The sequence below is a fragment of the Danio aesculapii genome, chromosome 5 (assembly GCF_903798145.1).
Source record: "Danio aesculapii chromosome 5, fDanAes4.1, whole genome shotgun sequence".
NCBI lineage: Eukaryota > Metazoa > Chordata > Actinopteri > Cypriniformes > Danionidae > Danio > Danio aesculapii.
Window position 1 is genome coordinate 31,652,950 of NC_079439.1, and position 27,963 is coordinate 31,680,912.

Sequence of the window (27,963 nt, forward strand, 5' to 3'; positions counted from 1 at the left end):
GCTCTGCATCCAGAAATGTTTAAGTAGAAAGGCTCAAAGAAAGAATGCAAGAAATTAAAAGATATATTTAATTTTTAAATGTGACTTTTAAAGACAGGTTCAGTAGTCTTAAACTATTTATTGTAAAAGAAATAATAAATATAAAAACAAAATTTACATGACAAACTCAGACAATATTTTATTTATTTTCTAAACTACAAATGTTAATGATAGTCACTTTGTTAAACTTTTCAAACATCAAACATTGTCAGAGCAGAGATCCCATAATGGAATCTGAAATGGTAAAAACACCCATGAATAACAAATAACAAGAAAAAGATTTATTTAACAGTCTATAAACCATATGAAACCGACTGTGAGTCAAATTCAGATTGTAAAACAAAAGTGGCCAGTCAAACTGATAAGACAGACTAAAAAAACACACACACACTCATTAAAATGTGCTCATCCGAAAAACACTGCATTCAGAAAAAGGGAGGAAAGAAACATAGTGTCCTCAGGCAGATGATGGTTTTCTCTCGACATCCCCTGGGAGACTCTGAAGTAAAAACCTCTGGAACAACTCGTCTGAAAATTCTGGAACGAGGAACTCCAGAAGCAAGTCAAAGATACAGTAGACCAAGTGCCTGCACAGCCCCATACAAACAACACACATTTTAGTTGTTAACGTGCAATTATATACATATAATTATATACATGCAATTATATACAGCTGATTTAGGACACAATTTATATTTATATATCTGTGAGTTCAAAGATGCAATCTCTATAAAACCTTACTTTCTGAGAGTCTACTCTTCTCCGATTGGTCAGATGGCCAATTTTGGTTGTTGTGATTGGTGCAACTGTTTATAGTTGATGTTGAAAACCAAATTTCATTACCATATATGAATTTCAGACATTTTAAACACAGCAATATGAATAACATCAATGAAGGCGTTTTTATGGTAACAATTTGTGGCTGTCCTCACCCTACGGGCAACCCAGGTTCATTCTGAAAACGTAGCCCTATATACATTTCTGGAAAGTGGCAAATATGTCTCAGGAGGTAAATTTTTTTGCAGTTTTTGTTTTGGCGAATTCATCAGAGGCCGCTGTGTACGCTTTTTCAGATCTCAAATTTCTCTCGCGAGTGCCATTCGAGCCTGCTGTTCTCACATAAATCCACCAGAGGCCACTGTCGACAGACTGACCAACCGACCGAATCCCCCACCCACCCAGTTTGGTTTATGTGCACAACATAAACCAAATTCTTCCAGGCCTCACATACAACTACAATGATTGAGGGTATATGCAGACATTGTTCTCAGACAGCCAGATAAAAACTGGTGGCTGGCATTATGCTGATTCGTTACAAACTTACACAGCTTTGTGCAGAAAATAACTGAAATTATTGATAAAAAGCATAATAGAGGCACTATAAACATTAGATATTGTTTTTACTGTTAAATTAGTGAATTGAAATTATTATACCTGTTTATACTTGGATCCTGTAGAGACTCCAGTACATGCTTCCACACCAGCCTGCATTTCTCAGAGCCAAGCATGTCTGTAATTAACTCTAAAATTCACAAAAAACATAGACACAACTGTGTGTCATTATGAGATTCTTGCATTTTCCACATTAATATGAAAACACGCACCACATCAATTTCTAAGTTCACATTGGTGGATGTGATTACTGTCAAATGTGTCTGAAGACAGTCCAGCTCATTAATTCTGAGGCTGCTCTAATGTTGCAGTTTGAACTGACCTGGGAACAGCTGCATGAGGCACTGCAAGCACTGGAGTCTGGTCTTCTCTCTCTGCTCTGAGCTCCTCTCGGGACGTGGCACCGCAGGCAGTTCACCACCAGGCCACACCGCGTCCTGGAGAACCCGCAGGTAGATCACCCAGCATGGGGCACTGGTCAGGTGGGCTATGCCTACATCTAACCACCTGAGACAATGCAAAAACATAAAAAAAATGTAGATATGATTTATCTATAAAAAGTTAAGTAAAGGTCCTGCACCCTCATCTGTATATAATTACAATGTGTTCTTTTTTATTTATTGATGTGAGCTGACACTGTTTGTTTACAGTCCAGGGAGGTCAATTCATTCATTCACTCATTTTCTTTTTGGCTTATTCCCTTTATTAATCAGGGGTCGCCACAGCGGAATGAACCGCCAACTTATCCAGCATGTGTTTTACGCAGCGGATGTCTTTCCAGCCACAACCCATCACTGGGAAACACCCATACACTCTTGCATTCACACCCACACATATACACTACGGCCAATTTAGCTTATTCAATTCACATGTACCGCAAGTCTTTGGACTGTGAAGGAAACCGGAGCACCTGGAGGAAACCCATGCCAACAGGAGGAGAACATGCAAACTCCACACAGAAAAGCCAACTGACCCAGCCAGGGCTCGAACCAGTGACCTTCTTGCTGTGAAGCGACAGCACTACCCATTGCTCCACCATGTTGCCGTTTTCTTTTTTATGAATCAAGGAAATACAGCATGACTAGAGTAGCCCAATTCATAAATAAATGATGCCTATCTACTATGTTTTTGTAAAGAATCAAATACATATAGCATTAGCTGATTCTAGAAATAAATTAGTCACTATTTTTTCTTCAGTCCTGTGATTCCTGTCTAATCAAATCGCACACAGAAGGTAAATTGCATCATAATGAACTACCTCAAGACATGGGTGCTTTATAAATGAAGTAAACTGTTTGTAAGCATTAAGTGTCCAAGAATATATCCAAAATCTTTACACACGTTGACCCAGAGACTGTTTAGATGCATTTCACTGATGAGAAGAAGACGGATGTTTACTGTATGATGACCAAAATGGCCTTAATCACCCAGCAGGCACAAGACATCAACATGATGTCAGATTGACGTTGTACCCCAATGTCGTGGAGATGTTGCAATTTCTTTAGAAATGAAAATAGGGTTGACGTCAGAACTCAACGTCAGGCCGACGTCAATGTCCAACGTCCTAACTAAAATCAACCAAATACCAATGTCTTATGATGTTACAGCTTAACGTTGTGTGGGTATTACCACTGTGGCGTCTATCAGATGTTGGATTTTGGTTGCCATACCTGATGAATAAAGGTCAGTATTTGATGTCAATAAGACGTTGGTTTAAGATGTTGGCTCGACGTTGGATTTTGGTAACTTTTTAACACAATCTAAAATCAACCAAATATCAACGTCATTTGACGTCACTATTGGAAATCCAAATAACATTGTCCTCGGACGCTGGCTAGACATTGAATTTTGGTCACCTGACATCAAAATCTAAATCTAGCTTAATATTAACGTCTTATGGCATTGTGTGCCTGCTGGCCAATAACTAAATGCACTACAGAATGTTACGTTTACACACATCCACAAATTAGATGTAACTGCATCAGCTTTTTACAGTGTAATACTCACTTCTCTTGAGTACTTTTGAAAAGTATTTTAACTCATGCTTTGAGTATTGTAATATTTACAACAGATACATTTACTCTAGTTGCACTACATTTTTGGGCAAGTAATAGTACTTTTACCCAAGTGTGATTTTTCAGTACTCTTTCCACCATTCTGTGTCAGGTCTTTTTTGTCAATGAGAAACAAGTTGTGTAGACCGATTCCCGAAAAGTTTTTTTTGTGTGAATCAAAAACAAACTGCATTCTGATTCCTGAAAAAAATGACAGTTTTACCTTAAATACACTAAAATATGTAGAAATTGAGCTTCTAAATTACAATATAATAGGAAACTTACGTCAAAACTAAGTCCTAGTACAGACACAAGTTTTTTTTAAAACTCAGTTATGCAATGACATGCAGCTCAAGTCAAAGTCTTTACAGACTTCAGCACCTCGACTCCTCCTGTCTGAAAATGTGATATATGTGTCTTGAATCTCCACTGCACTGGACCACAACCTATTCCTTGCCACTCCAGCTGGGCCTTGTCATCGCCCTCTATCTTTACCCCTATCTGTTACTTTCTTTGCAAACTCAAGGCTAATATTGCGCACACCAAACTTCACCACTATAACAGATCTACAGACTCCAAAATGAGGCAAAGGAAGCACAATAAACTCCTCAAGTGCATGAGAGCAGCTCAAAAGCAGCAGGTCAGGAGAGGCCAGTGTTCTGCTAACAGCTGGCTGAACATAACTGTTTATTTTTCCACTTCTCTGCCGTGCTGTGCACATGTTCTCGGAGCTCTTTGCATGTTATCTGAGTGACTGACAGCGAGGAGCTAAACTGGTCTCCAGGGTCTCGTGCCTCCTCTCCAGGAATAGCGGCCAGCATGATGTGTGTTTCCTCTACACAAAAACACGGAGACACACACGCATAAACATACTTCAACTTCAAGCTAAATTTGACTGATACACATTCCTTGAAAGATTTTGTAGTGGTCACTGCCAAAAAAAGACATACTGAGACAATGTGCATGCACAGACCCAGACTAAACATACAGGCATTCTGCACAGTAGTTGTAATCAATGTTCAAACTACCAAAAACCTTTGAGACAAATATGAGAAAACAAAAAACATTCATTCTTTATTTATTTTTAATTGTCTTTATCATGTTGTTGCATTGGGCAACACGGTGGCTTAGTGGTTAGCACTGTCGCCTCACAACAAGAAGGTCGCTGGTTCGTTCGTTTCTGTGTGGAGTTTGCTTGTTCTCCCACAGTCCAAACACATGCGCTATAGATGAATTAAATAAACTAAATTGGCCATAATGTATGAGTGTGTATGGCTGTTTCCCAGTACTGGGTTGCAGATGGAAGGGCATCCGCTATGTAAAATGCTGGATAAGTTGGCGGTTCATTCCACTGTGGCGACCCCTGATGAATAAAGGAACTTAGCCGAAGGAAAATGAATGAATGAATGTTGTTGCATTATATTTGTTGACAGCCTCTACACTATTGTACTGAATTTTGTGGTTTCTGGAAAAATTGCCTAATGTACATGTTGACAATCAAAGAGCACTAGTACCACTAGTAACACTAGTAATCAATAGTACCTGTTCATTGCACAAAACGTTCTTTACAGAGAAAAAAGATTCTTTACAATAAGATATACCAGTTCTTTTAAAATTTGTTTACTGATTAGTTCTTTTAAGAAATATTTTTCTATTTTAAGAGTATCATGGCAGGTTATAAAATTGAGCAAGAGTAAAAAGCATAAAAAATAAGTCTATTTTTGTTGTATTTTGTACATAGAACTTTTAGTTTAGTTGTGTGCCTACTGTATTATTTTGATCAGAAATGTATTTAACAGGGACAATGCTCATTAATCAACAGTAAAACTGTAAATAAGTCAGAGTTAGCCACAAGGGCTAGTTTTCATTTGTTGCCCCCTGCCAATTTTAGGCAACCTAAAATCAAAAAACACATTATCACACATACAACAAAAGGTTAAAACACATACAACAAAAGGATAAAATATAAGGACACAATTCAGTCACAATTCATTCAAAGTTTTTTTTTTTGTACTTGTTCAAACTTTTTAATGACTCATAATCCTGTGGTTTTGACAGTCATTTCTCACCTGTTGTGACATCAGAGTTTTTAAAAAGTTTAAGTAAAAAAAGCAGTGCAGAGCTAAATTTGGTTCATGGGAAAATTTTGGAACGGTTGAGGTTTGCCAATGGTTAATCTCATTTGAGTGACAAATTGTCCCATCCTCACACCAGTAAACACACAGTTAGAAAAGCAAAGTCTGAATAGGGAGAGGAATCATTGTGATTAAAGGTTACAAAGTGTATGTGATTTACAAAAAAGAAAATTAAACAAAAAATAATGTTGTGAAGAGCGGCACGGTGGTTAGAACTGTCATTCCACAACATGAAGGTTGCTGGTTTGAGTACTGGCTGGGCCAGTTGGAATTTTTGTGTGGAGTTTGCATGTTCTCCCCATTTCGCGTGGGTTTCCTCCGGGTGCTCCGGTTTCCCCCACAGTCCAAAGATATACGATATATATACTCTAAAATAAAGTGCAACTGACAATCTATTTAGCATAAGCACTGAACAACTCCATTAAAATCGATAAGCATCAACAATTTCAGCACTATAGCCCCAGGTAACAAACAAAATTGTGATTTTTTATTTTTTTTCATGGAAATGGGAGTCACATGTTCAGTCAATAGGCTTGTGGTTGGCAACAACACAACAATAGCAGAATCCAAGGCTATAAACACTAGTACATGCACTCCCTGATAAAAGTCTTGTCCTCAATCTCAGTTGTAAGAGCAACAAATAATACCTTGACTTCTAGTTGATCATTTGGAAAAGTGGCAGAAGGTTGTTTTTTTCAAATTAATCATCTGTTGAACTAAATCCCAATCATCACAAATACTGCAGAAGACCCTTTGGAACCCCCATGGACCCAATATTCTCATAGAAATCAATCAAATTTGGTGAAGGAAAAATGATGGTGTGGGGTTACATTCAGTATGGGGGCGTGCGAGAGATCTGCAGAGTGGATGGCAACATCAACGACCTGAGGTATCAAGACATTTGTGCTGCCCATTACATTACAAACCACAGGACAGGGCAAATTCTTCAGCAGGACTGTGCTCCTTCTCATACTTCAGCCTCCACATCAAAGTTCCTGAAAGCAAAGAATGTCAAGGTGCTCCAGGACTGGCCAGCCCAGTCACCAGACATGAACATTATTGAGCATGTCTGGGGTAAGATGGAGGAGGAGACACTGAAGATGAATTCTTTGGATCTTTTTAATCATGTTGAACTCTGGGAGTCCAGCAAGAACTCTTACTTTGCCATTTCAGATGACTTTATTAATAAGTAGCTTGAGTCATTGCAGAGATGTATGGATACAGTCCTCCAAGCTCATGGGAGTCATTCACAATATTAATTTTTTTCCAATTTTTTTCTAATTAAATAATTAAAATTCAAGACATGATCATATTTTATTTTGGTAAAATAAGCATAATCTAGAGGCATTTGCCTTTCATATAAGCCACTTCTGATACCAAATGATCAACTAGAATTCAAGTAATTATTTGTTGTTCCTGAAACTTGTCAGGTAGTGTAGTGTTTCTTTTACAATGTGAAATTGCCAACCGGCGTAGCATGCATCATGCAATGAACTTAATCATTTTCTAAGATAAGTGTGAATATCTTTTAACATATTTTTTCCCATGCAAAACAACCCTTAGATAAAATGAAACAGAATTACATTTGAGTACAGAAGAGTTTTACAGTATTCGAGCAGCACAATTCCGTAATTCTCAGTTTCGAATAACACAATTATGCTCTACCAACACTTGAATACAGGAAAATTTTCTGTCCTGAATGAAAGATGGTGAATTAAATTATAGTAACGGCTGTTCATTTTTAAATATTAAATGAGATTGTGGACTATGAACAGTGTAGAGTTTCTGCACTGAATCACACTACAGAACAGATCTTGAGAAGGTGACAACCTCAGTTAGACACCTAACAGCTCCAAATGATGATCGTCCAAATATTGTTACACAATGAAAAATGTACTAGACTTTTGCTGTGAAATATGACTTTCTGCTTTACTTTCTCTTATTCCCACAAAATGGTCTTTATCCCAAGCTCCCCTCACATACAGAGGAATAGTTTATTGATTTTGATTCTCATCAGACAGTCTTCTGCCAAGACATAAAAGAAAATATGGCAAGACATTAGTTCAGGTAACATAAAAACCATCAAAGTGTTGGGTTATACAACAATATGTTCTAGTACAAGTATAAATAGAAAAATGATCAAATGTGAGCTTTTGATAGACAGGTTTTTATCTAACAATCTGTGTGTGTGTTCATGTCTACAGTATGTATGTGCATATAAGGAAATAGGGAAAGTGAACAGATTAAACAGAAACAAGCAGGTTCAAAGGAGAAGGTCTGTCCAAACCAGTTGCTTCAAAACACATTTAAAAATCCTGAAATTTAACTCTTTCAAGTCACAGTCATTTTTAATTCATTCAAACAAAAAGAACAAGTAAAGTACTAACACATGCGGCTATTCACGTTAATAGTTTCGGCTTAAGATGAATGTTTCAGTAAGGATGCTTGATCAAAAATACAGTAAACATTGAACCTGCTGTTCATCAAAGAAAATGTATTTTAAATTGTATTAAAATTATATCGTTTTATTTAGTTCTTTTATCATAAATTAGTTTAATTATTTGATTTTAACACTGTAAAACCCAATAAATGAAGAGAACAGTACTCAGTTGGTTTGAGTTCTTTAGATTAGATTAGATTCAACTTTATTGTCATTACACATGTACAGTACAAGTACAGGGCAACGAAATGCAGTTTAGGTCTAACCAGCAGTATCCTGCACTTGCTGCTATTGCACTGCTGGTTAGACCTAAACTGCATTTCGTTGCCTTATACTTGTACATGTGTAATGACAATAAAGTTGAATCTAATCTAATCTAATCTAATCTAAAGAACTCAAACCAACTGCGTACTGTAAAACCCAATAAGTTAAGGCAACTCTAACCATTTGAGGAAACCGATTGCTACAAACCATTTGAGTTCAAAAACTAATCTATATGAGTACTGTGAACTTACTCCATTTAAGTTGAAGTAATGAGGTATTTAATTAACTCGTTACCTTCAACGCTGAGTTCAAAACTCTTTTCAAACAAATAGAATTAACTTGTAGTAAATTTTGAGTTAACTTCACTTCAGAATATATCATCTTACACATAAAAGGCACAAGTATATGAAAACCACATGTGGTTCACCATAGACCTCTCCACGTGAAGTTCTGTTGTGTTATAGTCTATTGTGTGCTTTAAATTATCATTCGACTGAACAGTAAAGACAGCTGAATGAGCCACTGATCTAATCTGATTCAGTTACTTGGCAGACTGAATCAGTTGGATTTCAGATCATTTAACAAAACGTCAGATGTCTGACAAAAACATACAGACAGCAGTCTAAAGAATGCCAAACACTAATTACATCTTTGCTGACAAAGGAAATAGTAGGTACTCTGACTTGATAAGTTGCTAAGGAATTGTTCACCCAAGAAGGAAAATTCTGTCTTGTTCCAGACCTTTTTTGTTGAACACAAAATAAGATACTTTGAAGAAAGTTGTAAACCAGTAACCACTGACATTCATAGAATGACAACAAATATCATGGAAGTCGATGGTTACCGCTTACCAACATTCTTCAAAATATCTTCTTTTGTGCTTAACAAAACCAAAATATTCAAACTGGTTTGAACAAGTCAACGATAACAGAATTTCCTTTTTGGGTGAACTATCCCTTTAAGACACAAACCTCAGTTGTGTGTGCTGCCCCCTTGTGGTATGCTCTAATGTAGTTTTAAAGAGTAGTTTTTGTGTTTTGTTTATTGACATCTGTGCTGTTTGCAAAATGAACAGCATCAGACCACAAAATGACCTTCATTTACTTATATCTAGCTCCTCTGGGACCTGCTCATCTGACCAGGGTTTTACAGTTACTGTACAACTGAATTCATGCAGTAAGTCATCTCCATCTGTTCAAAATTATTTCCAGAAAATCTGGAAAGCCTCTGCTTGCAAAGGTCAGCCAACAGTGGTCTAATGCTATTAAGTGAAGAAAGCTTGTCATAATGACAAAAATAAGATTTCTTTGAATGCAAATTGTTCACAAAGTGACCTCCAGTTCAGCACCAAATACAGTCAGATTTCATCTTCACAACTATATATCTATGACTTGTACTGCTGGAAATGCACATGGTGTAGTTCTCAGAATAAGTTGTAATTAATTGGCATGATGCAACATCAAAACAGAACATCAGAACAGAAGATTTCCGCACACACAGACACAAATGAGTCCAGCCAAGATGCTCTTGTGGTGACATGAGGTCTGCTGCAGAAATATACAACCCACTGTGGTGTTTATGCCACCACATTTAATGGGCATCTCCAAATCCAGTGACCAGATGAAACAGGATCTAGTCAGCACTTAAATCAACAGGGCTAATGCATTTCATGTCAGTGCACACAGCAAGAACATTCTCGAGGCCACGTTTGGTTTGCATTTACAGTGAGACATTTTATTCTCAGACAGCAGCGTCCTGCTGACAAAAGACTGGAGCGTGTTGTTTATCTGGTGTGTATTACATGATGGTACTAATGTTCACAAGTGCAAAAGCGTGACTTATGTGTGTTTTTGTTTGCACGCTGGTAAGCTGCACATTGTGTTCTCCAAAACACATGGAAGTTTGGTTGACAGTACACAACTTCACCAATCAGGGTGGTACACTGGATAAAAAGTCAAATATGTGAAATATAGCAAAATTGGATGATACAAAGAACACACAATTGTATGCTATGAGAAAGTGTGACATATTGTATAGTCTCACTGGAAGGAATAAAAATCATAATTCAGTCTTCAACAAGCCCTTTATCCCTCTGCACTGGCTAAGGTTTGCAGCTTGTATCAAGCTGAAGACAACAACACCTGCATACAGAACAGCCATGGGCACTGCTTGTTCCTACCATCACTTGCTCTTATGAGCCTACATCACTTCCAGAAGTCTGCGGTTTGTAAGTTATTGGAGCCGCATGGTACAATCACAGAGATGTACGAAATGACTTTCTGGAACATCTGCATTCACTGTTGCTTGGTAGTGGAATGATCTTCACAACCCCACCTGGAAAGCAGAACTGCTGACTAAATAAATGGAATAAAACAGGCCAAAACTCATCTTTTTATTGAGCATGTAACTGCATCCTATTGAGAAAAGACTTTGTATTACAAACAGATCTCATGTTTGTTTGATACATAAGCTTAAAACATACAATTAATACCAAAAGGTTTGCCAACGAAATGTCTTAATGTTCACAGAACGTATGCAATATCTATTATTTCTTATTAAATAACTATTGAAGTTCAAAGAACCTCATCACTGAGCCCTGGTAAGATGGCATGCAATGAAAGTGACAGAATTTTTTTTCTTCCGGTTTGTAAAATACTGTCTGAGAGAAGCTGACCACTGAAAAATAAATAAAGTAAAAAGTAGGTGGGTTCTGTAGTTCAGTTGTTTGTTAGATAGTGGCAAATCACCGGAATGTTAGCTTAATATTGATTGCACAAGATGCAGGTGAATACTTAATAAATTAAATTAGAATTTAAAAAAGGTGATTTGTGTGCAGTGATGTTGTACATATATATTTTTGGGTTCGTCGAAATCTTTAATGGAATAGTTCTTGGAACTTTTTCTTACTGTGAAAAATTTAAATTGCATTTTTACCTCAATACTCAAAAAATACTTTTGCTGTTTGTTCAAACTACTTATTTAAAAAAGGTTGAAACAACACAATTCTTAAGTTTGGGACAACTTAATTGATTTATGTTCAATCTAACTAAATTTGTAAAAATGATTAAGTTGACTTAATCAACTCATGTTGGGACAACATGAGGGATTGTGGAGAACCCAGTATTTTTTTTTTCACTCTAAAGAAAAGGTTCCGTGGTAATTTCAAATTCTTCACATAACCATGAAAACAAAGAACCTAGCTGTGTCCTAACTGTCATACTATACACTATCCACACATGCACTTCTCATATGTCCTTATGTACTCAATCATATAATATATAACATATATAATATATAACATTTAAAATGTTGTTTTGTCATTAAATACACTCAAAAAATTAGGTTTGCTGTTTGTTCAAACTATATTTTAAAGGTGTGTATGTAGGTTTTTGACTCTAAAGCATAAAAATACCATAACATGTTCACAAATATTTTAAAAACATGTTAAGTGAATATTCTTGTTTGAAAAACAATGCTAAAGTCAGTTATTCTACTTTGAAAATGTGTGTTACGTGCCAGAACGGCTGCCTTTGGTTTGGTTCCTTTAACCCACCAACTGCCAGTTTAGCCAATTATATTTCAGCACCCTGAGTTACCTTCATGGGAAACAGCGTATTTGATTCATTCAGTCAGGAAGGCTCTCAAAGCATCCGTAACAGCCTCCGAAATGAGACGCAGATTCAGAGTTCCACATAAAGTGGTTATTAATTAGGAATTAATATAAATGTTACGAACGTAAACATTAGGTGAGCATGTTACATTGTAACCCTGTGTCTTAACAACAAGTTACGTGACACGATTTGCAGTGATAAGCAATTTGGCTGTTTGCAACGAAAGAAACACATTAGAAATTTAAATGCAGCCATTCAGAAGCACAGAATACTACACTGCAAACTTTCAAACGGTTTATTTTATTTCAAGATCTGCTGCTATCTGCTGTTGCTTTCAGTAGTATGGCAATAAATGTTACATAAAATGGCATTCAAACTCACATTATTAGCATTTAACACTGAATAAAGCACAAAGTGTACCTGAGGTGATCGTCGTTCACCTGTGAGAAATTAAAGCCATTTGGTGTTGGAAAGAACAAAAACTTCCTTTTTATTATGAAAAATATTTCTTCTATCAACTGCCATTGCTTTTAGTTAGAAAACAGTGTAAATCAGCCCTAAATCTGCCTTTAGGCTCGATAGTCAGGCACACTCACATCAATCTGGCAACCTGTGCTTGCCTCTTGCCTGCACTCATAGAGAAGGAGCCGAGTGAAAATGTGTTTTGATCCAGGAGTGCAATACCTAGTTCAACCACTGAGTGTCAAACTTACATACTGCACCTCTAAAATGAGCTGAAACAACACAACTCTTCAGTTTTTAAGACAACTTAATTGTTTTACGTTCAATCTACTTAAATTTGTAAAAAAAAATTATAATAATAAAGTTGACAATTTTTACAGTTTACAGTGTATTAGTTTACAGTGTATAGTCTGAAATTCCCTCCACATAGAGGGAATTATTCCACACTTCAACTGCACTTCTTCTTTTTAGGCATTTTCAGTGTGAACATATTACTTACACTATTTATACAATAAACAAAAAATGGTGCACATTAGTATGCAAATTACATTTAATTTAATGCCTTGTTTTACATTAAAAAATAAATAAATAAAGCATGCGTGTTTGTAATATTCTATAATTCCAGCAACCCACTCAAGAGGCAAAAGGAGACTATGACCAATGGCTTGTTGTGCATCAGTATTCATCAACAGTGCATGTGCAAAGCATGAAGCCAAGGCACGCCACACACATTGAGCACACAGAAGGAGGCAAATGGACCAAGACCATTACATAATAACCCTGTTTGAAGATGTTCCATCTCTAGCTATGCCAATACATGCTTTGAACCACAGAGAGCCATAAGTTCCCAGACTCTGCTCCAGCTAAGCACCACAGAAACTCCCCAAATCTGGAACAGCAAGCAGAAAGCTTTCATGATTATCCTGCGGCAAGCTGATCCACTTGAACAAATAGCTGTTGAGGGACCAGTGATTCAGTGTGAAACCAGACAGATAAGACACACTCGCTAACAGCTTGAAAATGCTTGGCCAAACTAAACAAACACATTACTGGCAAAAGGTAAAAATGGTCTTCTCACACATATACACACACACATATACATATACATGTACATGTATATGTATATGTATATGTATATATATATATATATATATATATATATATATATATATATATATATATATATATATATATATATATATATATATATATATATATATATATATATATATATATATATATATATATATATGTGCAAAGCAGACATATGAACAGACTGTACTATGAGCTTGTCTAAAGTGTGGATATATAAAACACTTATGCCAGTTTGACAAGGCCAAGATGCAAATATGAAGAACAAACCCAAGAGGATCTTGCTCTAGCTTTCTCCCTGGCTCTATGACTTATCTAAATCCAGTCACACTTTTGAAGTCAACTTCTCTCACGGAAAAAGGTCCTAAAATGACTATTGGTATGAAGACAAGTCTTACCATATGTCTGTCCAACATTGTCTTGGCTTTCAATGAGGCAGAATGAAGAGAGAAGGTTACTAGGGATTGATATTTGTTGCCTGTTTCCATATTATTATAAATTTCCGGAACTCCAGGTCCCAACGACATACTGTGCCGAATGTTTGTACTTGACAGTCGAATGTTTACCAGATGGAGTTGGGAGTGATTGAAGACACGAGGGCCTCACACATCCTGTAGAAAAGCTCTATGATAGGACACCTAGTACATTTTATAAATAATAAATGTAGGAATTTTGCACTTTGTGGAAAGAGCTTAATATAAATTAAAATAAATGCCGATTACAGGCCATAATTTTACACGGTGGCTAAAACGGAAAGAATACCCCGCAGCTCTGAGGAACTGTGTTAATTCTGGAATGCATTGTTATATAATGTTTTCCATTTAAAGCTGCTGCTCCCCTTTAAAAAAATACTGTTGCCAGGTTGTGAATATGAATTTGATTTCTATACTGAATGTTATGGAATAGTAAGTCAATATCAAGATTCATCCTTTTATGTAGATTTGACAATTATGAATTGATTATTTTCAGAGACTCAAACACACAAGTGTATTCTGAATCCCAAAACAAATGACTCCTATGAACCGGTTCTTTTTAGAGAATACAGAACATACAACATGACCAGCGTAGCACAATTTATGAAACAAATAACTTATTTTTATTGAATCAAGAACATATTTGCTTTTAGGTTTTTGATAAAATGGGCAATGCTCATTAATCAACAGTAAAAACTGTAAATAAGCCAGACTTAGCCACAAGGGTTCATTTTAAATCTTTGCCCCCTGCCAGATTAAAAAGGGCAACCTAAAATCAATTATTCTGAATCAAACACATACAGCGTGAGCAATGTAGCCTTATCCCTGAAAAAAGTAATCCCTGAAAAAAAGAGTCATATTAGTGAGTGAATCAACTACATACAGCTTAACTAAAGTAATTGCATTTCTGAAGCAAATGACCCATGAATCTATTATTTTCACTGATTCAACAACATATAGCCTGAATGCAATATATGACTTGACTGAAAACCATATGACTCGTTCTTTTTGGAGACATAAAGCTTGACCAGCATAGTCAATTTCTGAAACAAATGACTCCCATGAACTGATTCTTGTCACTGAATCATGACCATACATTACGTGCAGTTTCACAGTTGCATTCAGTTACTAAATCAGCATCTCACTCATAATGATCATTGGGAAGTGTGGCATAAATATATATTTTTATGTACTGTATACACATACACTACCTGACAAAGGTTGCCTATCCAAGTGTTAGGAACAACAAATAATAACTTGACTTCTAGTTGATCATTTGATACAAATATGAAATATGAAAGGCAAAGGCCTCTCGATTACACTTATTTTACCAAAATAAAATATGATCCTGCCTTGATTTTTAATTATTTAATTAGTACAGTAAAGTCTGACTTTGCTGAGACAAAAGTCTTGTCAATTAACTGAAATAATGTACAGTATAGAATATAAAGTTGTGGTGCAGTGGAAAAATAATTATTATTGTGTATGACTCCCATGAGCTGGGAGGACTGAATCCATACATCTCTGCAATGACTCAAATAACGTAATAATAAAGTCATCTGGAATGACAAAGAAAGTGTTCTTGCTGGACTCCCTGAGTTCATCGAGACTCTTTGGATTCATCTTCAATGCCTCCTCCTTCATCTTACCCCAGACATGCTCAATAATGTTCATGTCTGGTGACTGGGCTGGCCAGTCCTGGAACACCTTGATCTTCTTTGCTTTCAGGAACTTTGATGTGGAGGCTGAAGTATGAGAAGGAGCGCTATCCTGCTGAAGTTGCCCTCTCCTATGGTTTGTAATGAAATGGGAAGCACAAATGTCTTGATACCTTAGGCTGTTGATGTTGCCATCCACTCTGCAGATCTCACACGCCTTAATACTGAATGTAACCCCAAACCATGATTTTTCCTTCACCAAACTTGACTGATTTCTGTGACAATCTTGGGTTCATGCAGGTTCAAATAGGTCTTCTGCCACTTTTCCAAATTATTAACTAGAAGTCAAGTTATTATTTGTTGCTCTTACAACTAGGATCGATGACAAGACTTTTGTCAGGTAGTGTACACACACACACACACACACACACACACAAGCAAACAGAAATCAGGACACTGTATAAATTCGAATTGTGTCAGTATATCAATGTGTGCATGAATGTGAAGACCACCGGTTGCATCAAAATCCTAAAAGAACACAGAGGTCTTTAGACTGAGCCATGACCTCATGCTCCAAACACTGAATTACTCAATATCCACTCAAGAAATCTGAGAAAATCTCTGAGGACATATTCACATATTTAAAATCCAGCATCTAAACACTTCAAATCCAACACAAGAACATTCTGTGCACGTCAATTAAAACCAAAAAAATATTCCTTTAAAACTGCAGTAATTCTAATTATACTTAGAACAATTTATTGTACTGACCCCAAAACACGTGAATTCCCCCACTTGGATGGAAAAAAACATGCCAAAGTAATTGCACAAGGAATAGTTAAGAAGATGTCATGCTTAGAAAATAGCTTTGGATTCAGCTGACAGAAGATGCTGATTTTAGCCCCTCTAATTAACACCTGTCCTGTTCTGGTGATGTCATACAGGCAAGCTAAGCATCAACTGTCACATCACTTAGCAGACATAAGGCCCATCCTAATATAACCTTTCTAGAAAAACAAGTTTGGCTTCTGTGTGTGGCATTTTAATAAGGGCGAGGCCAAAATCCTAACTTTATCCCAATTCTAAATACAGCAATGCAAGAAACACATGCTCAAAATGACCAGAGAAGGCCTTCTGAAGTAGAACTGAAGACAAATGGGTTGCTTATTTAATGAAGTATTAAAATATGAGTATATATATGGCTTTTAAATGCAAAGCAAGAAAAGGTTAGCCAATTTGCATCTAAAAAATGATTTTAGTATCCTCTACTTCTGTTTGAGATTATTACATCTTTGTTAATGCATTTGGCAGATCCATTTTTCTTACATTTACCTTTACATTACAATCACTATGCTTTGCTATGTGGGCTACAGACATAGTCTATAATACTTCATGTTATAAAACGTGTTGTGCATTCAGAGATGCTCTTCTGCATACCTCGGTTGTAACAAGTGGTTATTTGAGTTACTGTTGCCTTTCTATCAGCTGCCAGGCTGGCATCTCTGACCTCTTGCATTAACAAGGCATTTGTGCCCACAGAACTGCCACTCACAGGATATTTTCTCTTTTTCTGACCATTCTCTGTAAATCCTAGAGATGATTGTGTGTGAAAATCCCATAGATCAGCAGTTTCTGAAATACTCAGACCAGCCCATCTGACACCAACAACCATGCCAGGTTCAAAGTCATTTAAATCACCTTTCTTCCCCATTCTGAGGCTTGGTTTGAACTGCAGCAGATCAACTTGGCCATGTCTACATGCCTAAATGCATTGAGTTGCTGTCATCTGATTGGCTGATTAGAAATTTGTGTTAATGAGCAGTTGGACCAGGTGTACCTTACAAAGTGGCCGGTGAGTGTATCTTTACAAACACTTCAAAGCGGTTTTGGGTGTTTTGGGTGAACTGACTTTCGTGAATGAACAGAAAGCCTTCAGATTTAATAAAAAAAATCTTCTTTTGTGTTCAGAATTTCTTATGGATTGGGAACGACATGAGGGTCTGTAAATCATGACATGAGGATAAAGGGATAGTTCACCCCAAAAAATTTTTTACCTCATCACTTGCTCTCCCTAATGTGGTTTTAAACTTTTATGAGTTTCTTTCTTCTGTCGAACACAAAAAAAGATATTTTAAAGAATGCTGATTTCTGGAAAATTCCAGAAAATCACTATGGAAATCAAAGCAACCAGCATTTTTCAAAATATCTTCTTTTGTGTTCAATAGAAGAAAGAAACTCAAATAGGTTTTGAACAAGTTAAGATTCTTTTTTTTTTAGTTTTGGGTGAACTATCCCTTTAATGTTGAGGTAAACTCTATCTTAACTTGTATTCTATCCTCGCTGCTGGAATCAGCTTCCAGAAATGATCAGATGTGCTCCAACATTAGGTACATTCAAATCAAGACTGAAAACACATCTGTTTAGCTGTGCCTTTACTGAATGAGCACTGTGCTACGTCCGACAGATCGCACTATTATGTTTTTCTCTTCTTTTTAATTGTTTTATAACACATTTTATCTGCTTTTATGCGTATTTATTTTATTTTTTATTATAATTTTTTTTTTACCATTTTTATTATTTGTTTTTATTTCTCTTATACTTGTTTCTTTTATTCCTGTTTATGTAAAGCACTTTGAATAGCCACTGTGTATGAAATGTGCTATATAAATAAACTTGCCTTGCCTTCTTTGATCACGTGAAGTTCTGTAGCAAAACCCAAAAATCTTTTTCTCAATATCATGACTTTCTCTGTATGCAAACACTTGTGTGCATCATCTATAAAGCCCTGAATGACTCTTAAAAGCAACAACGTCAGCATTCATAGCATCATTAAACACATACAAATTTGCATTTAGCGGCATGGTGGCTTTGTGGTTAACACCGTCACCTCACAGCAAGAAGGTCATTGGTTCGAGTCCCAGCTGGGCCAGTTGGCATTTCTGTGTGGAGTTTGCATGTTCTCCCTGTGTTGCCGTGGGTTTCCTCTGGGTGCTCCAGTTTCCCCCACAGTACAAAGACATGCGTTATAGGTGAATTGGATGAAGTAAATTGTCCCTAGTGTGTAAGTGCGTGTATATGGGTGTTCCTCAATACTGGGTATCTACTGTGTAAAACACATGTGGAATAGTTGGCTGTTCATTCCGCTCTGGCGACCTCTGAAATTGAGACTAAGTCGAAGGAAATGACATTTGATATATTCTAGATTAGAACTTTACTCTGATTATTAAACCAATAAACAACATTTCACCGAGTACTCTGTGTGAAATAAACAAAATGCCATTGTGATCCATTATAGCTAAAGTTGTAGTGAAAAACACATACCTGCTGAAAGCACTGACATTTCACTGTGCGTGCGACAAATATTAGCACTGGCACGAAGAGTGAGATACTCTGGGGAAGTGACAGCATATGCTGTAAAAATGCTGTAATCCTCAAGAGGAAGTCATAAGCTCACAGGAAGTGTGAACACACCCACACATATTGTTATGATTCTTCCTGTTGGAGTAACAAAGCCATCAAGAGGTGATCAGATAATACGGATTATCAGCTGGCAGTGTTACAGTCTCAGGCAATTTGCTCATCTATTCTCACTCCATTGAAGCCTATTTTAAAGTCACTCCCATTTATCAAAGCATCACTGAATCACTTGTGTATTTTTCTAAGCACGTGTAGACCTGCTAATGTTCATCAGACAGCTTGCAGGGTGTTGACATTGTTGCCTTATCTACAATAAATAACGATCATTAAAGTTAAGGACTCATTAATTTTGGGGCCATACGGCGAACCAGACAGCGTGGCCTATGAGGTCTTTTCACAACGTGCTGCTATTTTTTCGCCATCACTTCTCTAACATCTTATGACAGCTTACATATGTCTGGCCCACACAAATGACGCAAGGCTCATGAACCAGATGCAATCTTGTTGAATTGCTCGCTGGCCAGTTATCAACCAGTCCAATCACCTTACTGCACTTCTAATTGGCTAAAGGCAGCGCATGAACAAAAAAAAATGCTTTTCTTGCTTCTAAGAATTATTTTCCACTTCGAAAGTCTGATTTAAGCAAAGGAATGAATGACAACCATTAACAACCTGTCTGGAAGCAGAATGTTTTTCTTTGGTACAATTAAATGCTAATTTTTGTGATTTATATTTTCAAACTTTGACCATGAACTTTCTGTTCTTGAAGGTTTTTGTTTTTCATTGATCAGTTAGGGCTGTGTAAAATAGCGTTTAGCCTGAAAAGGCCTTATGTTCTTCAAATAATTTCAAAAATTAAAAAAAGAAAATACTGCATAATGTAAGGTCTAGTTTAGCTAGTACACAATTTTATGGCTTGATTTTGCAAAAGCACATACTGAAAAGAAACAATGACCTGTTTAAAGGGACAAATTTACAATGTGTTTCTGTATCTTGGGTAACTACTGTAATTTTAACTTTGTTTTTTATTTTAGATGTAAGTTCAGCTGAATTTAAAACCAGGATTGTTTCTTTTTTATTTGACGTTGCAATCACAATTATTAGCCCCTCTTTGAATTATTTTTTTAATTATTTTTTTCATCATTTCCCAAATGATGTTTGACAGCTCAAGGAAATTTCACAGTATGTCTGATAATATTTTTTCTTCTGAAGAAAGTCTTATTTGTTTTATTTCGGCTAGAGTAAAAGCATTTTTTTATTTTTTAAAACCCATTTTAAGGTCAAATACATTAGCCCTTTAAGCTATATTGTTTTTTCGATAGTCTACAGAACAAACCATTGTTATACAATAACTTGGCTAATTACCCTAACCTGCCTAGTTAACCTAATTAACCTAGTTAAACCTTTGAATGTCACTTTAAGCTGTATAGAAGTGTCTTGAAAAATATCTAGTCAAATATTATTTACTGTCATCATGACAAAGATAAAAGAAATCAGTTATTAGAAATGAGTTATTAAAACTATTTTGTTTAGAAATGTCTTGAAAATACTACTCTCCTTTAAACAGAAATTGGGGAGAAATAAATAGGGGGGCTAATTATTCTGACTGCAACTGTATATATATTTGTTATATTTATCAAAGTTTTTCATGAGTAGAAAGCAGAACAAAAAACATTTATACAATCTATAATACTTTTTACACAAATGAAAATGAAAATATACAGAAATAATTAAATAAGTAAATTAATAAAAAAATTAAATAATAAGTAATTAAAAAAATTTGGCATTTTAAAAATAATAAATAAATGAAAAAAAACATGCACCAGTCCATCCAAACATGCACAATAGAGAGTAAATAATATACACCATTAAGTTTTACTTGATCAGACTCAAAAAGTAAAAAGTAAGAGCAAAATTGTCCATGAATCATAAGAGCCCTACTTTCAACTCTTAAAAACATACACAAGGAAAAGGCCCCAGATATTTTCTAACTTTTTAGAAGCATCTGCCCTAGCAAAACGAATTCTTTCAAGCTTAAGAGAGGCAACTATTTCAGTCAGCCATTTATTAAAATTAGGTGGTAAAGTGGACTTCCAATCCATCAAGATCACCCTTTTAGTCACCACCATACCAAACATAATATACATTTGCTGATTATGTGATCAAAAACCAGGATTGTTTTTGATTGAAATTATGTGTATTAACAGTAGATTTTTACAAAAATAAAATTTATGAAAATATCTTGTATTGTGCCCGAATGTTAGAAGAAAACGGTCATAAAATGTATAACAAACGTATTATTTTTTGACAGTACTGCACATTTCAAGCAGTGATGCCCAAACTAGGGCCCGCGGGCCAAAGTTGGCCCATGGTAACCTTTGATTTGGCCCACCATCCCATCTGAAAAGAGAGGGAGAATGATGGGAATGTTTCAAGATTGTCAATTAATGTAACCCTTTGTTTGTTTTATTGTTAAAAGCTAACTAAAATTAAATGTTTCAATTAAATGGCGTAAATTAATCAGATTTTGTTTAAATGTACATACAGTTACCCGACAATGCAGAGACTTTGGTGAGTAAATCAAGTCAAAGGTAGATTCTGCTTGACTAGTGTATTCAGCATTGAACTCCACTGTGTTATAAATGTCACTGTTTATTTTTATTGCAAGAAGTTCTCATTTAAAAAGTGATACAGCATTAGTTAATACAATTTAAAATAATGTTTTCTGTTTACTTTTAAATCTTATGAAATAAATTACCCATGGCAAATTTAATGTAATATCGTTTGGTATACTTTCCTTCGGCCCACAGTGGGAGTAAATGATGAGCGAATTTAAATTTTTGGGTGAACTATCCCTTTGTCTAAACAGTAAAATACTGCTGGTTAATTGTTATTTAGATCATTGTGTCTGTCTATATATAAATGAAATAACTTAAAAAGAAGACATTATATTTACCCACTCATAACTAAATCAGGTACCTCACCTTTCAATAAAAGTGCCAAAGAGCAGCCTGATGGTTTTTTGGATGTTTTCCGTACACAGCCAGCTCCACTGGTCCTTCATCAGCAAACACAATATGTTCAAAGCGATGTCTGCCAAAGCCGTGTCTGCACCATCACAAACGCACAAACATTGGAAACATCAAAAACTGTCAGTGTAATGTTAGATACATGCTTTGATCTCTCATATAATATTAATTAAAGCTACAACTAGTCCTTAATCAGTATGCATTTCATCAACACTATACTGCCATCTCCTGTTTGACTGGGTCTACAACATTCATGAATCTCAAACATAAGCTATATTTTAAGTTAAAGCATAGGTCTCAAACTAAAATGTCAATAAACTTTTGGTCTCAAACTCAATTCCTGGAGGACCACAGCTCTGCAGTTCTGCTCCAGCCCTGATCGAACACAGCTGATCCAAGTAATGAAGGTGTTCATGACTATTTGAACACCGCGATTATTTGGATCAGCTGTATTTGATATGGTTGGAGCAAAACTGTGCAGAGCTGCAACCATCCAGGAATTGAGTTTGAGACCAAAAGTTTATAGACATTTTATCCTACATAATTTTAACAAGATGCTCTGGATTTAGTTGATTTACCTGCTCCTCGTCCTCTCTTTTCAACAGGTCTCTGCTCTCTCACGTGTCTTCCTCCTGCAAAATGACTCCTGACACCTCCGTCCACCTGCTTCTCCTGTTCCTCCACAAACCCTTCCAGATCTGACAGCGAGAACCCACGAAGAACCTATAAATAAAAGATGAAAAGAGCAGCTACCATCAACGTACAGCAAATCCAATAATCCCCCTGAATTATATTGGGAAATATTTAAAAAAGACTTAAAAATTATTCAAAGGGGGGCTAATAATTCTGACTTCAATTGTATTTATCCTATCAAACAAGGTAAAATAATTTTTAAAAAACGTTAGGATTACATTTTTTATTAATTAGGACAGTTGTAATATTTATTTAAAACTAATTCCATTTTTTATTTCGTGAATCCCTTGAAAAATGTATATTTAAGCATTCTAAACGCAAGCAGTCTATGCAACTGAGGTGCCTGTTTTAATGAAAACAGTTAGAGGCCTTGATTTGTTTAAAGAGGCTGATTCATTTATGAGTCAATAAGTCATTCATAAGACGTATTATGTCACGCAGTCATGTAAAACGATTTCACAGGTCAAAGGTTACCATGCTTGAACTTTCCAAAGCAGCGAACTGCGAAACTTGCCGCATGACCCTGCGTTTTCGGTCTGACACATTCGCGTGCATATGTATGTATGTATGGAAGTCTATGGGGAAAAAAAATGCAGTGTGACCGCAGCTTCACTCAGTTTGCTGTCAGTGCTGAATATCAGAGCTATAGTGATCAGATATTGGCCAGTTAAAGTTCATGTGGTTTAATGATAATTACAGACATGTCTTGTGATTCCCTCCAGTCTTAGTATATCAAACATGTTGTTGATATTTTGAGCCAATTTTAGAATACATCATGTATGTTGTGTGTCTCCTAGTAACAGGGTAAATATTTGTTGTATTCAAAATGACTTTAAAATGCTCTTAGTGTATGATGCATCTTGCAGTTTTCCTCTGTAACCATTAACAAAGTTGGCAAAATTTTTTTACCATTATTCGGATTTAAAAATCAATTTTCATTTCCATTCCATAAGTAGCAATGAGTCTAATTTATTAGGCTATGTTGGAACACAATTAACCAATAATATTGTGATATTACTTATATTTGATTATGTGCAGGGCGTCAAGGTGGCGCAGTGGGTAGCACTATCTCCTCAATGCAAGAAGGTCTCTGGTTCAACTCAAATAGATTTTGAACAAGAGAAAAGTAATAAATGATTCTTTTTAAATTTTTGGGTGAACTACGCCTTTATCGTTGAGGTAAACTAAATCTTAACTTGTATTCTTTGATCAAGTATAGTTCTGTAGCAAAACCCAAAAATCCTTTACCCATTATCATGACTTTCTCTTCATGAAAACACTTCATGAAGTTCATCATCTATAAAGCCCTGAATGACTATAACAGCCACAATGTTAGCATTCATAGTATCATTAAACACATACAAAATTGCATGTAGCGGCACAGTGGCTCAGTGGTTAGCGCTGTCACTTCACAGCAAGGTCGCTGTTTCAAGTCCCGGCTAGGCCAAGTGGCATTTCTGTGTGGAGTTTGCATGTTCTCCCCGTGTTCATGTGAGTTTCCTCTGGGTGCTCCGATTTCCCCCACAGTCCAAATACACGTGCTATAGGTGAACTGAATAAGCTAAATTGGCCGTAATGTATGTGTGTGAATGCAAGAGTGTATGGGTGTTTCCGAGTACTGAATAAGTTGGCAGTTCATTCCGCTGTGGCGATCCCTGATTAATAAAGGGACTAAGCCGAAAAGAAAATGAATGATTATGTGCAGGTTGGCTGGACAGATTGTACTCAACTATTAGTGTGGCTTTGAATCTTATGAAGGACTCACTGTGCAGCGTTCACTGACTGAGTATGTCACATTAGGTTGCAGGCTTGGGACATTAAGAGTAGGAGCTATTTTACTGGAGAATCTCAGACGGGGCCTGAAATATGAAAGAACAGTTTAGTTTGTAAAATGTAAAAGGATAAGATGTTAAATTTAAGCTTCACTTATGTTATCTACATCTCGTGTTGTCTCACTTTCTTTGTAGGTCTCCTTCCTCTGTGGGGCTCTGGGGCTCTGAGCGAGGAAATGCCGTCTTCAAAGTGTCCACTATGTTCTCCACCATCTTTTTTTAATGGGAAATATATTTTCAGAAGACAGAAAAGTTAAAATAAAGATATATTTTCAGAACACTAAACAGATTCAAAAAATATTTTATGACCTTGTCTATGCGAGAACCTGACGGCTTCTTTTGGAAAGATGCTGTGGCATCTGTGTTGAGGGCAAGGAACTCCTGCACCTCTTCGCTGTTTGCTGCCTCTGGGATGGTGCACAGTTTCTGAAGGAATGGAAAAAGAAGGTGTGTGGGAGATTCCAGGGTTTCGCATAAAAGTCACATTTTATTTGCTAAAAGTTTTATTAGAGAAGGGAAATCTCTCACCCTGAGGAATGATTCCAGTTGGCTTCTCCTGGCTTCCACTTTGTCTGAGTCTGGGTTGCTGAAAGGAAGGTCTGGGAAGAGTTTCTTTGGGCCTTTGACATCTTAAATGTGAGCACAAATTTTTTATATGGATCAAACTCAAGATGGTGCACCTAAAATGCTAACATGTTTAGTTATGACAATAGTATAATGTTTACTTTAGCAAGTCCTGCAAGTTCAAAGGGTTTGAGACTGCATGGTACTACCCCAATAAGCTAAAATGCACTTTTAGTACAACTGTTGCTGATCAAATGTTTGGGTTGGGTGTTTGGTCTGTCAAAGATCATAAATATGTAAGGCTAATAAAATACAATTTTTTTTTTTTTTACATTTTAAATTATTTCTGCAATTGCGAAGCTGACTTCAGCAGCCATTACTTCAGTATTACTCCAGTATTCAAGATTATTAAATAAACAGAAATTTAAAAGAATAGCATTTCAAGTTGTTGTTTTTTTTGTAACAGTTTATATGTCTTTATTGCTACTTTTGATTATTAAATGCATCTGCTGTTCATATAATATGTATTTATCTTTTATACTAATAATATAAACATGTTTATATTGGGCAGCACGGTGGCGCACATCTCCCCGTGTTCATGTGGGTTTCCTCCGGGTGCTCTGGTTTCCTCCACAAGTCCAGAGACATGCGGTATAGGTGAATTGGCTAAGCTAAATTGTCTGTGGTGTATGTGTGTGAATGGAAGTGTATGTGTTTCCCAGTGATGGGTTGCAGCTGGAAGGGCATCCGCTGCGTAAAACATATGCTGGATAAGTTGGCGGTTCATTTCGCTGTGGCGACCCCAGATTAATAAAGGGATTAAGCCAAAAAAGAAAATGAATGAATGAATGTTTGTGTTACTTTTGATGGCTTTCTTTAGGTCTGTCCTCTCTTCCAATCGGGTCTGCAGATTGAGGAACTCACTATAGCGCCGGTTCACCATATGACATGGGACAGGCTGATCAGAGGTCGAACTCTCTGAATCTCCACCAGTTTCATACTACAAACACATAATACAAAACACAATGAGCCAACACTAAAACACTCAACATCTACCTGTATTTAACATGATGTGTTTCATGTACAGCATGCATGAGAATCTTACCTTTACAGTGTAAAGAGTATACGGATGAGTGCTGCTGCTTCTTTGCTCTTTGGCAGTGATGGTCCCAGTGATTTGCAAGTTTTTAATAGCCACTGGTCTGTCTAGATTTTCCAAATTTTCAAAAACTAATGAATCCAGACCAAGGCTTCTGGGAATGGAGTTTGATGTGTGAGTCAGCATTTGCATTGGAGACTCTTCTGCTGTACATTCTGGCTCTGAAATGATCATGTTTTGCTTAAAACACTTCCCCAAAAGACCTAACGTGTCTTCTTCCAGACATACCAGACCACAAAAGTCTGAAGGTGAGATGCAATCGCAGAAATTCTCAGAATCTGTGTCTGTTTGCTTCAAAGACTCATTAGACATTCTCCTCTCATCTGAAGATGGTGATTCCAGGTCGCAGTCAGTGTGTCTATAGAGGCGGCTCGTGCGATAGGGAGATCTGAGCAGTTCAGCTGCATTTTGGGCTATTCTTTCTGGAAAAAGTATGCTGGAGCTTCTGCTTGCTTGCACATTTTCATCAGAAGACCACTGACTCTGAAAACTTGTTTCTGAGGATTCATGCAGAGGGGCTGTGGATGCAGACCAAGCCGTCTGCATGCTGGAGCTTTCAGGACAGTCAAAAGTAATCGGGGAATCGCAGTCCCAGAAACTGCTATAGGATTCATCTAGATCAGATTCAGTTGTTTCCTGTGGGTCAAGTGGTTCTTCTTTGTTTTTGGATTGGGTGAACACATCTACAATGGTCTGGTTTAACCAATCTGGATTAGAAGTTCTTGCCACAAGAGGCAGAAGAACATTAATTGTGAGAAGCTCACCAACCATGTAGCAGCCTGTTCGCGTTTCCAAATGAGATTTGGGAATAAGAATGTGCATTAGAAGATCTACCAGTGCTCTGGAGTAGCAGAGCTGGCTAGATTGGCTGATCAGAGCAGGGTGAGGCAAATCAGTCTTACAATACAACCTCCAAAGCTTTGAACCTGATTGATCAGGCTCATCTTGAAGTGTGCGCTGGAGTTCCTTGGCTTGGCTGAAGCTCTGTAGATGGCATCCGAGAAGCTCAAGAACCCTCTGTGCCAGTGCTCTCTGGTCCACCTGCCTTGCCCTTCTCTTCAGTTCACCGGCTGCCTCCAGCATAGCATCCCTCACCTCCTGTATGAACTCTTCTCCTCCTTTAGAAACAGAACTGCAGTACCAGGATGACACAAAGTCCCGCACAGCCTTGTCAACAGCACTCTGAATCTCCCAGTCCAGCCTTTGTTCGCTCTCTGATGCAGTGTGAACTTGCGGAGACTCACCCAATGGCAGAAAGTGCTCCAAATGAAGGAGGCTGTTGGCATCCAAAGCCACACGAGATCCCAGCCATCCACCCAGCACTACCAACAGACTGGTGAAGATGCACAGCAACCACACATTCACCAGGAGATGGAACAGAACTAACCAAGTTATCAGAACTACAACTCCAAGAATGCCTCTCTGCCCCAGTAACTCAAAGAGACTCCGTGGATTTGGAGTGGCGACACCAGGCATTTTGTCACAAGTCTCTGAAAGGGGTGAACTTTCAAATAAATAAATAAATAAATAAATAAATGACTGTAGTTAAATAGGTGTCATTTGGGCAACTAGATTATGTTAGTAAGCTTAGGAAATACTGTACAAATTTAATATTTTGCAGACAAACATCTATACATGGAAAATGTGAT

General features: G+C 36.8%; 1 protein-coding gene across 1 annotated transcript; it reads right to left on the bottom strand.

Annotated features, from left to right (window-relative positions):
• Window positions 1-238: 238 nt before the first annotated feature.
• Window positions 239-27,810, bottom strand: snx19a (sorting nexin 19a). Its single transcript, XM_056456934.1, has 11 exons — window positions 26,261-27,810; window positions 26,017-26,155; window positions 25,120-25,220; window positions 24,901-25,017; window positions 24,716-24,804; window positions 24,525-24,618; window positions 22,645-22,789; window positions 22,022-22,145; window positions 1,754-1,938; window positions 1,474-1,561; window positions 239-626 (listed from the first exon to the last, which is right to left on the bottom strand). Exons 1-11 carry the CDS (start codon window positions 27,788-27,790, stop codon window positions 497-499), a joined length of 2,742 nt encoding a protein of 913 aa, XP_056312909.1. The 5' UTR covers window positions 27,791-27,810; the 3' UTR covers window positions 239-496.
• Between the last annotated feature and the right edge of the window lie 153 nt (window positions 27,811-27,963).

Coding starts and splice junctions, on each gene's coding strand:
- snx19a (XM_056456934.1), bottom strand. CDS start 27,790: ATGCCTGGTGTCGCCACTCCAAATCCACGGAGTCTCTTTGAGTTACTG. Junction 25,018..25,119: donor AACTGGAATCATTCCTCAGG/GTGAGAGATTTC, acceptor CCATTCCTTCAG/AAACTGTGCACCATCCCAGA. Junction 1,562..1,753: donor CCTCATGCAGCTGTTCCCAG/GTCAGTTCAAAC, acceptor TGTGAATTTTAG/AGTTAATTACAGACATGCTT.